A 16,829-nucleotide genomic window follows, 5' to 3' on the forward strand; every position below is an offset into this window, starting at 1 on the left:
AGTAAATAGTCAAACTGTTACGCAACACCACCAAATCACAACAGATGTTGCCATGGGTATTACATACTAGAAATGATATTTATGAAGTCACAAAGAATTTAGATTTCTATTGTTTGCTAGGGATATTTGAAAATCATAATATTTGCTTACTATTTACAGTGGCTATACTACAGAAGTTTACATGTGCAAAATGTTCATATTTTGACACCAAGCAGAACTCTGAGCAATCCACTTCAGGAAAACGATAGAACATTCAGCATAAGAGAATTCAAGGCCACTTATGTATATACAAAGTTCTGCGGGTATGAACAGTATCTCTCAGTTAACCTAACAAGCAGGAAAAAAACTTTTAAAAATATCATGTGCATTAGAGATACACAGTCCACTGTCTACTGTCTATAAATTATTCATAGTATTATGAGTTAAGAAGAAAAAAAAGTCAACAAAACCCTGCTTAGGCAAAATTAATTACAGAAAAATAATCAAGCCACATAGCTAAGTAAGAATTAGGCTTTTTAAAAACAAACAGCTTTCTTGTTTGTGATTTTCTGTAGTGTTGCTAATACAGAAGAGTTTAAGTGGAATGGCTTTTGTTTTTTCATTGTATAAGCATTAATTGTAATGACAAGACTAACTGAAGTCTGCATTTCAAGTAGAGATTTAAACTATATGCAAAAAATGGAATATATTCATCCACAGATTGTACTTTGAATGCCAAACACATTTTCTAAGAATTTCAACGTAAATACAGCAATTAAATTAGAAATTAAAAGTAATATGTTGGGAATTAAAATGAGAACTTCAGGTTGCACAGCCAGACTTTCTGACCTCCTCCTGACCTTGGAATAGCAGTGTCATTCAAATTTCCCATACAGTTAACTCTAACAGAAGTCTTGTGTATTTCAATACGTATTTTTAACTCTACATGTAATAGCCATGACTGAATACATCATGCCTTCTTCATTAGCAGAAGCCGTAATTCTTATCAGCGTTGATGTATACAGGTATAAACAAATTAGTTCATAAAAATTAGTTTACATTAACCCAAATGCAAGTTACAGTCTATGTCAATCATGGGGTTTTTGCACAATTTCATTACTGGACTGAAGAGTCCTGAAAGTACATTTCCACACCTCGACCTCTCTTATAATTACATTGTTGTTCTGTTAAATTTTATCTTAATTCTGTAAATTTTGGATTTACAATGCTTGGTCTGGAGATAATTGCAACCACCTTGTTATACAATTTGCTCCAAAATCCTGGCAAGTATTCACAGCTATACCACTATTCAAATGTACTCTGGTGTGTTTTATGTCTCTCTAGGTTTAAAAAAAATCAGCAATTAAGCAGGTATAGGGAACTATTCTGGGTATACAGCGTGTTTGGATATATTTTTTACCCCACAGGCCAAACAACTGCAGATTGCTTAGCTTCCTTGTATTGCAATGGAGTAAAGGTTGTGAGGATCCAACTTTTAGAGGTAATTGACACTTGTGGTGTTCAACTTTGAGAACAATGTCCCAGTTCCTTTTAAAACAAATAGTAAAATTCCTGTGTGCTGATGTCATGTAAGACTGAGTGGCAAAACAGCAGCTTAGAAAGCAAACTCTTAATGAAGCATAGAAATTACAGATGCAATAATGAAGGTCTAGCAACTCTCCTGCTAAAATCATGCAGTAGGTTACTTGAGGACAGTCTGGTTGCTGACTGAGACTTTTGAGACTTTTTCTTTCTAGATTCTGCTGAATTATCCCAGCTAGTGATTTGCTCTTATAAATATTTAGGAGCATCTGTTTTACTTTTTAGGATAGATGAAATCTGGCATTTCCCCTTATTCCTCACAGTTTCAAATGCTAATTGGTATGATCTTTCTGGAAGCTGGACACTGAGCAATAAACTCCATTCCTGCAACTACACAGGAACACTGTTAGACTGGTCTTCATGACTGCCCAGGAGTGTGCGTCTATGATGTGCTCTGTTTACGTTCGCAATGCAGGAACTAGTGTTCCTCCAGACAATCTATTTGCACCCACCTTACACTGCATGGAGCGGCCCAGGAACAAAATATTACAGACCTTTGTGCCACTTCTTCTGACTTTGGACACAACTCACCTATCTCATTCATACTCAGAACTCTCCAACCACAACATAAAAAGGACTTGTTAACTGGTGCCATTGCTTGACAGTATCTTCTAGCAGAAAAGGAAAAGATAAAAATGCTGAATGGGGATTGAAAGTATGAACCGTACTGGTTCAGATTTGCATCTGACAAACCTCAGAGGAAAGGGCAGCCAACATACATCCTCCTTTCTCCCTCCCAACTTCCTGAAGCTTGGTCCTGGGGGTTCCTTTGTCACCACTTTAGCATGTGTCAAGATGCCTCAAGGTCTGGAAATCAACACAACTGTGGAACACGGCACAAATGTCATGTTGAGGTCAAGAAGAAAATCCTTCTTGGGAAAGAGTATGTGTATGAGTGTCCATATGGGGGTAGCAGAGACAGCTCAAAAGATTTGGAAATTGCACCTCTAACTGGGAAGCATGAGCTAGGATGGCTGGGCCCTGATGTAAAGGCTCCACAGAAGAGACAAATGTTCTCCACAGAAGCCTCCATTTTCTACACCCTTGGGCCAGCAGCATTGACCTTTAAACAGTGCACGAGCAGGTTGAAGGATGCGATCAAACACCTGTACTCAGCATCATAAACCTGTATCTGGAATACTACATCCAGTCTCCAGCTCCCCTATACAAGACTTAAGTGAATTCAGCAGGGTGTCACCAGGGCCTGGAACATCTGCCCTGTAAGGAGAGGCTGAGGGAGCTGGGCTTGTTTTGGGTAGATCTAACTGCAGCCCCAGGACTTACAAGGAGGTTACTGAGAGGACAGGGAAAGGCTCTTCATAGTATTGTATGGCAGAGGGTTCGATACTAGAACAGTGGACAGAAAAAGTTCCCTACCACAAGGATTGTCAAACATTGGAGCAGGTTGCCCAAAGAGGCTGCAGAATTGCTCTCCTTGAAGGTTTTCAAGACTCAGCTGGAATAAAAACCCTGAATGACCTGGTCTGAATTCACTGTTGATCCTGCTTTGAGCAGGAGGTCAGCCTAGATGACCTCCTGAAGTCCCTTCCACCCTCAACAATTCTGCCACTGATATAGCCCTCCCACTGCGAGAGCCTGGTCTGGGGTATTTTGGCTCCCAGGGTGGCCTGTGTGTTTCTGAGGAGGCTTTCTGTGTGCACAGGCCCAGGGGTGCAATGTGAGAACACAATGTCATATGTTCTGCAGCACAGACATGCATGAGCAGAGAAGTTCTGGAAAATGGGGTCAGCCAAGCTCCTTGAGACCACACACAAATACAGCATCTGCCTGGCTTTAGGTTCTTACCCTGGCACTCCAGATGAGATAATGTAACAATACACTCCAAGGCCAATACAGTGTGGACACTGAGGATTTTATGCTCAGAGTGAGGCAGGGCTATATGAGTGCAACCCACACATTTGCAAGAACAAGCTATATACTTCTTGCAAAGTACTATTTTAAATAAGTTTGTTCTTTTGCGGATGCATGCATGTAGGAGTGGTTTTATTTTGAAAGGCAAGCACATAAACTGATTTCTTATTCCTGGACATACATTCTTTGGAGACTTACACAGCAGCCCTACTCTTATCATAGGCTATTGGATGCCATGTTTTCTTCATAACCTTCCTAAAATATTGATAAGAAACTTGTTGAAGAAGGGCCTGATCCTAGAGAGGCTGCTCTTCACACATACTGCCTTGAGTGGCTGATGTAGTCACTTAAAAAGACATTAATTTAGCGCCTAAGACAGAAAATGGGATAAAAGCGAATTTATGAAAAATCAACAAGGGGAAGTACATCAAATGAAGCTGATGTACAATGTGATCTTAAAGGTATTTAACCAAATTAGACTAGTAATCAAGTTCACTGACAATTCACAAATTTTAGTATTATTTTTAAAAAATTTACACTTTTACTTAGGGGAAAAAAAAAAAGAGCACTTTGTAACTTTTTCTTCAATGGACATGAACTGAGTTCTAGTCAGAAGCAAAGAATCCTTGCTATTTTACAGGTCACAGCTGCAGCAATGTAAAATAATTTGCTTGAGGTTGCTCAACCATATCAATGACATCGCAAGAAACAGAACTCAGAACTCAAAATCACTGGGTTCTCAACTTCAGAATTTTTTAAAGGTTTAAAAATTTAGACATTGTTATCTTGCCATATAAGTATGTGGAACTTCCTGTGTGGGGTATCTCCTTGAACTGAAAGAATTTGCACGACAGTTTCTTTGTTTTGATGCAGACCAAAAAAGGGCTACAGAGAAACATTTCAATAGAAACACTGTCAATACTGTCAAAATGCAGCCCTGGGAAATAAACAGAAAGCGATCATCTGCATCAACTATTCAAAAGCTCATCAGAAAGTCAGATACACAGATTTGAGCTGTACATACAACCAAAGAAGTAGAATCAAAAGCATCAGTAACTGAAAACCTGCAAGAGCTGAATTACCACCCTTCCAAATATTTTCATGTTATCCTTACCAGATTAATCAGTCTTCTCATTGCATGTTCATGTGAGCAAATGCATTCACAAGGATCAAATCCACCTTCTGCCATGGCTCTCTGGATAAACCTGACTTGTCTGTGAACACCTAAGAAGGGTGAGAATAAAAGGACAATGAACTCTTTTTCAACTGACCTTATTTTCCAGACTCACACATCAAGTTTCAGTTCATTTAATGCCAGGGTGAAAAAGCAAAACAAAGCAGGGTAATCCTATTATTCATTTGGCAGCATGAATGAAGAAGGTATGTGCAGTTACATTTTGATGCTGCTGAAAGCAGTGCCTCACACAGGCTTCCTTTGAGCACCAAATAATTTTTTTACAAGAATTTGTGTCTCCCCCCTGTTTTTTTCCCCACATACCACAATGAAATACATCCTCACAAACAAGAACCACAAAGATTAAATTCTGGTCTCTCATCTGCACAGTGGGACTCTTAAGTGTACGCACACAATTTGAAAAGTCAGGGGAATATGTACTCCTAAACCCTAACAAACTGCTGGCATTCTCCCTCTGGATCAATGTACAGGAAAATAATTTAAAACCCAGTAAGTTCTTTGCTAAAGGGAGAAACAATCATCCTTGTTGTATAATGAAAGCAAGCAGCAGGGGTACAAAAGTGGATGTACTTGGAAACACTTTAAAAATGGAGCTACACAGACTAATTTTAGATCAAAGAAGTAGGTCATTCACTTAGCAATACAGAAAGTTCAAAGACGCTGTAATGGACATGGTAGGGAATCAATTCTAGGTTATTCACCTGCTAAAACCACTTACACCACACGTGTCAAGCATATACAAGTATATCTTTACTATTTAACAATAACTTCCTCAGTGACTTAATTGATGGTCAAAATGGGTAACAGATTGCAAGGCATTTCTATCCTTCTGGTCAACTCAGGGATTAATTACTCTTGAATGAGGCCTCTTATGATGTATTAGATCAGTTCTGCATAATAATACCTTCAAAATATTTATGTTAACTTAGCAGCAATAAAGCTGGATTCAGACTGTTTGTGTTGCCTGCACTGGGGCACTAATGTGAGAATAGCTGGCAAGCTTAACAAATGCAGCAGCATAAAGCAGATACAACACTTCAACTTCCTAAAACAAGTAGTTTATGAAGATGGCAGCCATTTGATAAGGGTGTGCTGAATCAACAGATGTGCTCTTCATCTGTAAGCTATAAAAACTTAAGTCTTGATCACACATAAGCATTTTAATGTTTTATCTTCACTAGGAGAAAGAGAAATAACCCATATGGCTATAAGGTATCTTCATGAATGGAGAGAGACGGAAAAAAGCAAAAGCATTTCAGAAGTCCTTCCTCTGTCAATGCCTACCACTCTTCTGTACTACCCTCTGCTGTGGTGGAGACAGCCAGATAGTAAAAGAAGGTAAGAGATATCCATGTCTTCATTACAGCTTGAACATCAGTGCCCTTAATCTGCTAGGGTCTCCACTTTTTAAAAAAGAATACTGGAAACTGGAAAAAGAGTTAAAAAAAAATTATACTGAAGGGGTGGAGGAAAAGTTCTTTGCCTAGACACTAAGGAAGAGTAATCTGGCAATGTAGTGAAAAGACAACAGAGATTACTTGATTATGTAGCATACAAGTACCTTTGCATAGAAAAATAAACCTGAGTATTGAGAAGTTTTTCAATGAACAGGTCATCAAGAACCAATGACCGGAAGCTGTAATCAACCAAATTCAAAAGAGAAGCAAGGCATACAATTTTATCATTACAGTAACCGATCAGTGCAACAAACTGCCAAAGAAGGGGTGGATTTCCCATCTCTCAATCCATTCAGATGTGCTTCAGTCAGATACAGGTTATTGAGTAAAGTACAGAAGCACCCAGGTTTAGATATAATGTTCTCCAATATACAGGAGATCACAGGAGATGCTCCAATGATTCTTTTTGGGAGTTAATTATAAAGCTACTACACTAACTTTCATGATATTATTGCAGAACCAGTAGAACTGCATGACAGCAATAGAAGAAATTTTTTAACTACACAAGCTCCCTGGATGATAGCCAACATCATCCAGAAGAGCCTTTCTAAAACTATCTTAGCACGAGGAACCCGTAAAAGCACTGATTGCTAAATAGTGCAAAATGGTGTCTCTGGACACAATGCTAACATCCAAAAGAAGGTATTTGAACCAGGAAAGTTGCAAAAGAATATTTCGTTGTAACTGGAAAGAATTTAGGAGTCAGTAACACATAATAATGTCACAGCAATTAACAGAGGAGTGTGTATATATGACTACAAGAAATCGAAACATCAGGTAAGAGTCATCAGAACAAAACCAGGCAAACATTCTTTGTAGAGCATACAACTGAAAAAAACCAGACAATAAACAGGGGAAAATAATCTGTCATACAACATTTAAGTGGAGGTGTGCTAGAAGGAATTTACCCTAAGACATCTGAATTGTACAGGAAAAATTACCTTAATGAGCTAAAAATAAAGAAGAACACATGTCACCAAGTAAAACGCCACCCAAACTTTCAACAAAAGATCCCTTACAAGCTTTCTCACATTCACATGAGGCTGAAAGGAATCATCCTCTATCTTCCCTTCCTCCAAGCCTCTGACAACCTCTTTCATTGGCAAAGGACTGAAGATGGACCATCTATTCTGGGAACAGCATTAGGTTTTCCCCTGATACAGTTGCTAAACTTGGGTTATTTTACTACTTAAAACCAAACCAACAGCTAACTAATCCCCTCTATGCTATTGTTTTTTGCTGGGAACTGAAGGAAACAGATTTTCTATGTGGCTGACCAGTTATAAAGAAGAGACACCCACTCCATGCTATACGATGATTTGCACTTGCAAACTGACACTCTCATGTCCATATTCCTCATTAAAGCATTTTTGGCTTAATAACTGTATTATTTGTAACACACTTTGAATGTATAAAGTACTAAATATCAACTAGGCTGTGTAATCAGATCCTTAAGTTTATCAATGTTTTGTGACCTTTCTAAGATTTGGTAATAAGAGACTAGTACTTTTATATATCACAGAGCAGGATTCCTTGGCTCCACTGTGTGCTCTTCAGCAGCCTGTTTGTATCAAAAATCTGTTCCAGAATTGCAATGTGCTTCCTGCCTGCCTCCCAGCACTTCCAATTGTCTGATCTCACGTCAGCGGCTAACTTGTTCTGCCCAGCTCTGACCTCTTTGCTGTGAGTCACACCAGCTCTCCACCTTTTGCAAATAGAGTTGTTCTACGGTCTATCGCAGAAAATGGGAGGATGTGCTCTGTTCTCTTCCTCATGACCCAGAGAAAGAAAAGAAAAGCTTGTAGTTTTATTTTACTTATTTTTCTGTATGTTTTCTTTTTATTGCTACTGTGTTTTTCTTGAAATTTATAGAGCAACTGGTAAGACCACAGCAATTGGTAAGGCTATGATGTCTAATACCTGCAAGTACTCTGAGTTACTTTTACTCTACTTAAAATTACTGTATTTTGGGTTGGCCATATTACTGCTAGTACAGTATTTAATTCATAGGGTTTACAAACAGCTGGAAGATACATTTGGTAAATATGCCAAAGCTCTCACTGTTAACAGCTGGGAAGGTATATATTATGGCCTCTAGACTAAGCAAACTGATAGAGAGCATAATAAAAGAGAGAATTAGTAAACGTGGACAAATATGATGTACCATCAAAGAGTCAATACGACCTTTCTAGTGTAAAGAGGCCCACAGAGGCAATCATAAAGAGTACTACTGAAATTAAAATACTGTAATCAGAGACAGAATTACTATAATTCGGGAGTAAAGTGGAGGATGGTCTCTGATCCACCATTACCTTTTGACTTGAGCATCTATTTGAAATTGTAGGCAATGAAGCCATATTGAAAAATATTTCTAGTCTCTCATGATTTAAAAATATAGCACTCAGTTATAGTAATTATTGCAAATTGTTTCTTCTTTTATTATCTTCCCCAATGCCAGCCCTACAGCTGTGTACTATATTTTATACACTCTACTATCAGAAAAGCAATCTTTATGGCTACAATCTGATTGTTTTTTTGTACCTGGAGACTCTTCTGTATTTTAAATTATTGCAATGACTGTACATTATTTCCCAATTCAGCAACACCTCTCCTGAGTAAATAGCATGCAGCTGGTGAGCTCTGGGAGACTGAAATTATACTTTGCTTCTCCACCCTAATCATTGCGAAACTGAATTCCTTTCTAGCATAAAGGCAAACAAGAAGTTTTGTCAATTTTTCATGTGCTGGATGCCCTCCAATGTGACTCCAACATGATGCTGATTAGCAAGATAATCAAAGTGCACATACTGGTAATCTCTACTTCTTGGTATAAAGGAGGTGTAAAAATATTTGTGATTTCAGTATTCAAAGAAACACTCACTCTGTATGATACATAAATCAGAGTCACGGCAGATTTATCATGGACTAAACCTAGCATCTTCAGCATCAAAACCTCTAAGCCCTTTAACTCTTATCTTTCCTGGATCCAGGGACTTTTAAAATATAGACTATCATATACACAATACATACAATGGATGAAGATTTCCTCTGCTAAGAACTATTTTGTCTGTGATGCTATTTTCTTGAAGATTGAAGGTAAAAAATCCTTGGGAGCAAAATACCTCACAGCACAGCAGACAAGTAACAGAATCTTTCCACATTAATTTGAAGAGCTATAAAACCCTCTTCAGCTCCTTGTTACTGTTTTTCAGCCAACTGCAATAACTCAAAGCACAATTGTCAAATATTTCTAACAAGCCATAAAGTTAAATCTGCTTTTGAGCTCAGAACTCACCTGGACACGACTCTGCAACCTGCTCTAGGTGAACCTGCTTTACCAAGGGCTTGGACTAGATGATCTCCAGAGGTCCCTTCCAAGCCTGATCATTCTGTGATTCTGTGATTCAGTTTGAGAGAAGTGTGGCAGAACAAATGAAAATATGCATAGAATTTAAAATAAAAATGTAGAAAGAAAGCAAATGACTTGTTATGCCTCTGCACGCATTCTGAAAAATTATAAAGGGCTAAAATAGCAAAAGCTATACACAAAGCATGAACAATTCATTGCCCCAAAGATAAAATGTTCATTTTTATCTTACTGTCAGAGGCAGAAACCCTCTTTCCTATACTCTTCCATGATCTCCTATCCAGCTTTCCATAAGAAGGATTTGTTCTCTTGCCTTTTTACCTGCACTTAATCTTAGTATCCATGTTTTCTTACAATACCTGACCTGTTCAGTAATTAATTTTCTTCATAGCATACCCCAAGTTTGGTTCTTCTGTATAATATTACCCACCTCCAAGTATTCTCTTCTAGCATGTAAAACATCCTGCACATTGGCCTTGAGTAGCATAACACCCTTGCAATCCTGCATATGAAGTCCTGTCCCAGAGAAACTGCAGCTATGTGACCACAGTACCCATTAACCAAGGGAGTGGAAATTTGTTTCAGTTAGAGCAAGAAGAGACTGCTATGATCAGCTTCTCATAAAGCATCTCATCACTGCTTTTATAGGATTTTTTTTTTTCCCCTCCTTGGCCACTCTGTCCCCCTGGGTACCATTAGTACTCCAGGGGCAACTGGCATCTCAGCTGACTCTTTACTGGGCAATTCAAAATGCTTCTGGTACAAGCGGTTACACAAAAATCTGTTTTTAATCCTGCCTCTTCTAGGGACTGGGCTCACCTAGTCACCTAGAGCCCTGCCTAGTCACACAAAATCCAATTCAACATCAATTAGGTATACAGTAAAATAATACATAAAGGTATCTGCAGTAGGGCAATGTTGCTTACTAGTGACCAAGCAAACAAGAGGAGCCTAAACATTAAAATCAAGTGAATCCTAAACTCAGAATTTTCTGTATTTCTTACATACCATATCTTCCTGTTGATTTCTATCATCTATAATTTTTGTACTACATGTACATCCAGCATCCCACAGAATCCTGAGTGTTTTGTTAGTCTTTTGATGAACTACCTACATCCAACTCACTAGCCTATTTGACCTCCTATTATTTCAGTTTTACAGCTAAACTTCATAAGACAGGTCAGGGAATTTTATCCATTGATTTCTGCAACAAGTTTCTCTTCAGACTGGGTTAAAGTATAGAGGGGAGAAATTAACATGCATGGATTTGGGGTTTCTCACTTAAAAAACAAACAAACCAGAGATATGTATAGACAGGACTGACTGATTTAACCTGCAGAGATCTTTGTGATATTTCTAGTTTTTTTACACTGCTACTACCTGAAATACAGCACATTTTCTCCACCAGAGCAGTATAAAGGAGGAACAAGGCAGAAATGGTAACAGAGCCATAATAAAGCAAAGGAAGGGAATAACTAATCACAGGATAAAACTACAGTACAGTATAAGAAAGCAGAAGTGTTTGTAGCTAAATAGGGAAGAAATATCACAAAAGGAACTACAGAAACAGGGAGAAAATAAAGAGAAAAATAAGCAGTAACTTAAAATAATAACTGCTGTTCTGTCTGAAGTTAATGGATGCATGAATCTAAGGCAAGGGGGGAGGACACTGCACTAAAAATTAATCTAGAAGCCGAAGGCCTGGCATGAGTAACCAGTGGAGGTGGTCTGCATTTTTTTATACAAGAGTTTTAAGTTGTAAGAGTTATAGAGCTGGCAAAAACAAGCTTTAAGTTTTCTACGGAAACTTCTTTTACAAAGCAACTTCCTCTGTTCAAACGAGGCTATAAATAGAATCTGTAAATAAAGAGTAATCTTGTACACAAATTGACACTAATTAAAACATTCCAAGGATCTGTTATCCGCTGTTACTGTAATTTAGAAAGTTCATGTAAATATTCCCTCCTAGAACTTCAGTCTGAAACACTGCAACATTATTCTTGGCATTTTTATAATGGTAATTTTAAACCTCTTTTACAAACAAGGCAAAAGAAGCTCTCTCCCATCAACTATCACACTCTTACAGCTCGATCCTACTTTTACTGAAACAAATACCAGCACTCCCTTTGGCTTCAGTGGATCTAGTTCTGCAAGGTCACAGACCTCTAGAGGACTATTGATGACCAGGCCTCCTCCTGGGCATAAAATTGAGTTTTCAGGACAAAAGAAAACCAGCTGTCTGACTGGGCAGCAAAAGCAGGATATAAATGTGGGTCCTGCCAGGAGGAGTGCTGCCACAGTGAAGTGTGGCTCCAATTACAGCTTTCTTCAACTAATTGTCCCAGTTCAGATCATCCATGTAGCTTTTCTAGGGAAAAGAGCTGCAATAATTTTGATGGCTGATACAATAACCCCAAATGGGTTCTTAGACATAGCAACACTTTCAGAGCTCTCCTTTTCACTTTCCCTATAATTCCAGGGGGCAGGGGAAGAAAGCAGCTGATTTTATACTTGAAAGCATCAGCACATCTCCCTGGACTTCCAGCTGTAGCCTAATGAGTTGGCAAGTGTATTTTTGCACTACAACTTTTCTCAGGATAATTAACAAGATCTAAGATTAACTTTTCCATGCAGATCAAGCTAAGCCAGTTCCTTCCCTCACCGGAAAGTCAGTGCCTAACCATGCACACAGATGTATGCAACTGGTGCTGTTCTTGTTGGTTTCAACAGAGGTATCAAGACCAGTAGGAGCTCCACAAGAGGACTGCTCACCAGCCACATCCTGCTCAAGGCATACTAGTGGGTAACTTTACTACTGTCCCACAAATAATTTGCTAAGTAAATTATGAATTAATTTTCCAGTGTCATCCATCTGGTACTTCTTACAAATGCTAATTTAATACAAAACAATTCCTTAAAAATAGAAGCAAAGACAAAGAAATGCTGAGCCAGCCACTGAAGGATACTTATAGTGACATGCCAAAATCAGGGAAGGAGCTTCTGAGCAGGGACAGGCTCAGAACTGAGAAGTGCGCTAAAGACCTGCCTGATGTTTTTTTCTGATGGTCCCACAAGACTGCTGCAGTACTGGTACATCCCTTGTCCCCACAGCCCTCATCCACCTCTGTGTGACCACCACAACATCGAGAGCAGGTGACCTGAGATGCATCAGTTCAACACAAGGGTATATCAGGGAAATACAGAAGATGTCACAGATGCTTCCTTCAGTTTAAGTAAGGTTCATCAGCGTGAAGTACATCTCTCAGAGGACAAGAACCCACACATTAAACCCCCCACACTGTTCCAGTACTGTTTCCCATCCTCCTTTTCATGGGCAGTCCCCAGTATGTGAAGAGAGCGAGATAGATTCCAGGCTTTAAGGGTGTAAGGCTGATGTCAGTGATCAAAACTGAACTCCCCAAGGGAGCTAAATAAAACTCACCAAGATTAAAAAAAGCTATTTACTTATTTCCATGCAGGTGGCTTAACATTTCCTCTGGGCAAAACACTTGAAAAGGAGCTAATTATGCACATCCAGTCATGGACAAAAAAGCAGTCCAGCTATTTTAGAATTCATTTACTGATATTTGATACAGAATGTTATTGCCAAACTCCAGCTGTCAGCATTTGGTCATCCTTTTGTTAAAATGATGACATTTTTCTGGAAGAAATCTCTTGCAATATGAAAGCTAATTAAGAGAAGATGTCAATGACACAGAACATTGTCCAAGAATAATACCCTCTTTCTGCTAAGTAAATGCTTCAGCTTTACTTTAACATTTCTAGTGTAGCAGGCTGTGACAATGGTCTAGGACAACAAAATTATTCCTATTGTACTGAATGACTAAAGGCTATTTAATCATTTTGTTTGACATGTGTTAATGCACAAGGGTGGGCTATCCTCTGTAAAATTACTAATACAATGTATTTCAATCAGATTACAGAGCAAACTGGGAGCCCTCTCCTGTGGCCTTCAGTAAGGCAAGAACTCTCATTGACTTTAACGGGATTTTCCACTTGAGTGGTAAGTAGAAGAGCCAGCTCCTAGGCAAATCTGCTTATTCTCCTGCTTTTGGTTAGTGGCTCTGGCGCTACAGACTGCCCCACTGCTCGTATCAACATTCCTTTTCCCATTCCCCAGCAACAATTGCCAATCTCCTAAATTCAGCACCCCTGCAGCTGTACGAGCGATGCACTGCTGCTGGAGCAAGACATACCGAACCTGAAACCCCTGCCAAAAGCACTTCTGCACCAGCAGTGAGAGGACACCCATGCTGTGCCGTGCCAACCAGGGCTACAGGCTTGTATTGCAATGTTTTGGCAGGCCTGATCCTGAACAAGTGGTCACGCCCAAAAGAGGAGCTGGCCTTTCCAGGGAGCAGACTTTTGCAGGGAAACAGAAATAAAGGGTACTGCCCGCAGACAAAAAATGGCAGAGGAGACATCTCATACTAGCCTCCCCATGCAAGCAGAACAGGGAAACCAACGTTGCTGTTGGTTACCCCACCCCAGAGATGTTTTGCACTTAACTTTTGGGCTTCATAATACAAAACTAATAATTTACTTCAAAAGATTAAGTACGGAAAAAGAATACGTCCCCATAACAAACTATGTAACCTATCCATAAAACAGATTCCAAGAATTATGAATCAAAATTACGATTAAAATGCTCAAATGTACCAAAGCAGCCTGAAAGCTCGAAGTAGATCCAACTTTAAAGTTTGCCCAGTGAAACTCAGAACTCAAACTCATGAACAAAATACCATGGTGTAACAAAACCACTGCATACCAGCTGAGCTGTGGCAACAGTCCACACACACACTCTTAGCCCATGGGAACAGTGAGCGAACACGACTTTGCTTAGCCCATAAGAGAAAAAGGTTAAACTGAGCCACTTCAGAGCTGCCCTGAGCTACACGTGAGCATCCAGACAGTTACCACAGCTCAGGTGGCCTGCAATAACTCATTATTTTGAAGTAATTTCTTTTAAGGGTCAACCATTTGGAGACTTTTAGACATTTCATCTCTTTGCAAAAATAAACATTAAAAACTTATCTTATTCACTCCTTTACAAAAATGTACAGTTTCAAAACAATATAATGAAAGTTTTTCCACTATATTGAGCCAACAAGTGTAGCGCTAAACCATGAGCTATTAAGTTTTTTACGACTTGTTTATTAAGAACACAATTGTTTGGATTATAAAATATCATACTAAATCCTTAAAACTGTAAAAACACACTATTCCTTAATGTTACTCCAATCACATACAAACACAAAATTATACTGAAATTCTTTGGAATATTTTCATTATTTTTTCCTCCAGAGATGACATATGTTTCTAATAAGTTGCCACTGAGCAAACAGATTTAGCAGGGTAGCAGCATGCTGAGAAAGATAGCAGGATTTTCAATTTTCAGATGAAAGCAGCTCTATTCCCTGGCAGCCCTACTCCTAACCCCTTTAGGCCAGATCAAATTTTATCTGAAGCTAGCGGGTGCCTGTCTTTGACTTCAAGGGAAGTTGAATGAGGTTTTCTACATACCTGCAGTAAACAGTCTGAAGCTTATCAATTATAATATTTTTAATCAGTACTTATACCAGAGGGAATCTGTAGCAATTAACAGGATTTCTGGGCTTGGTTATTTACATATGTTTAGCTAAAAGATGACCCAGTTTTTACCAGAGAATAACATCCATCTAATTCAGCAGACTCCCAGACTAGTTTAGATTATCAGAAGGAAAGTGCTATGCAAATTGCACAAGGCTCCCCTGCACCTACTAGCAATAGATTTTAAAATCTATTACATTAATTTGCACAAGGAAAATCTATGGTACTATTTCACAAGATCAGGATTAGTTTGCAGCACACATCTCACCTTCAGCTCCACAGTTTTCCCACAGGAAAGAAGGCCTTTTTCAACTTTAGACACTTTTGTTCTACATACTAACTTGAAATTGGAAGCATCTGACAATCTCCATGGCTCAAGAGAAGTCTATGTATAAGAATATTTCCGTATTTCATGGAGCTCTCTGATAAAAGCTTTATCTAGTATTTTCAAATAGTGGTGCTTAATGACAGGTGCCATCTAATCAGTCTCACCTAGATATGAAAATGATGAGCCTCTAACAACGCTGTAACCACTTGCACTTGAATTCTTGTTAAACTAAGGCCCCTGGCACCAGGAAACTTTGTTTCACACTTGATTTAGTTCAACTATTTGAAGAGCTAACGCCCAACTTTCCTTCATATCTTCATGTAATGCCATTTGGACAGCTGTTTTTTCCCTAAATGAACTCTTTAACGTATGAAAACTGACATAAATTATTTTATCAAGTTCTCTAAAAATATTGCCTTGCTAAAAATAAAGCTGTCATGATTAACTAGCTGGAAATATACAAATACATAATGTGAATATATGAACAAAAAAGACCAAAGCTCTATTACTAGAGAGAGGACTGTATTTGAAAAGATTCAACAAATAAAGCATTGCAGCTGCTTATATCATGTAAATGTTTGGTGCTACATTTTTGTACAGCTTTTCTGTTCCTTCTGATAAAATCTTTTCTTTCCTAGGAGAGCTCAGTGCTTTGGGTCTGACACTTGTCTAGCAGTTTTATAAAGTACGAATGAAACTATATTTAGCTCCAGAAAGCCATGTTTTTTAATGCATGCAAAGCTGCAGAAGAATCAGAACTAATCTTAATGAGGAAAACTTTTATCAAGTGTAATTCTATCTGTTTCCACCCAAATGGGACTAATTTGCTCCATTATCTGTAAAAATACCAGCTAGATACTTTGACTAAAGCCTCTGAAGCGTATTTGTTCAATTAATAACCATGCACATGTACAACCACTCAATCATGCCAGAGGCTGCTCTCCAAGCATCTTCAAGTGTTTCATGAAAAGCCATATCAAGCAGCACTAAGGGACCTCCTGCTTGCCCCAGTCAATATTGTGGAGCAAGCGATAAGATGGAAAGAGGAGGATAGGACCACACTGCTCCTAAGGTCCACCAGAAGTAAGACTAAGACTAAAACTAATCCTCCTCATATCCCTGACTGTATTCCTTCATAATGAGGAGCTAAAGAGTCTTTTCTTCAAATGAGGCTCCTTGGGAACTGGGGAAGCTAGCTCAAGGTGAATCAAGGCACAGAAGCTGAAGGAGCTGTTCTGGGGAAAGACTTTTTTTTTTTTTTTTTTTTTTTTTTTTTTAACCTGAACAAGGATTGCAAGATTTAGCTCTATGGGGTAATCTTACAAAGTTTCCTTAGCTTCCTCTGTACTTATAGAGGACTTGGGAGCACTTGGATCTTCCACCAAGTACTCAATGTCTTGCAGAATCAAGTGCCTCATT

The 16,829-nt window shown here is 38.7% G+C and overlaps 1 protein-coding gene across 5 annotated transcripts in view; it reads right to left on the minus strand.

Moving 5' to 3' along the window:
• SMIM14 (small integral membrane protein 14) overlaps positions 1-16,829 on the minus strand; it is a 55,515-nt gene that overhangs the window by 21,046 nt on the left and 17,640 nt on the right. For all 5 annotated transcript variants that reach the window (XM_056352461.1, XM_056352474.1, XM_056352481.1 and 2 more), the window contains one exon: positions 4,568-4,677. In XM_056352461.1, the coding sequence (XP_056208436.1) occupies positions 4,568-4,642 (75 nt within the window). In that variant the 5' untranslated portion in view covers positions 4,643-4,677. The remainder of the gene's footprint in view (positions 1-4,567; positions 4,678-16,829) is intronic.

The sequence above is a fragment of the Falco biarmicus genome, chromosome 1 (genome assembly GCF_023638135.1).
Source record: "Falco biarmicus isolate bFalBia1 chromosome 1, bFalBia1.pri, whole genome shotgun sequence".
Classification (NCBI taxonomy): domain Eukaryota; kingdom Metazoa; phylum Chordata; class Aves; order Falconiformes; family Falconidae; genus Falco; species Falco biarmicus.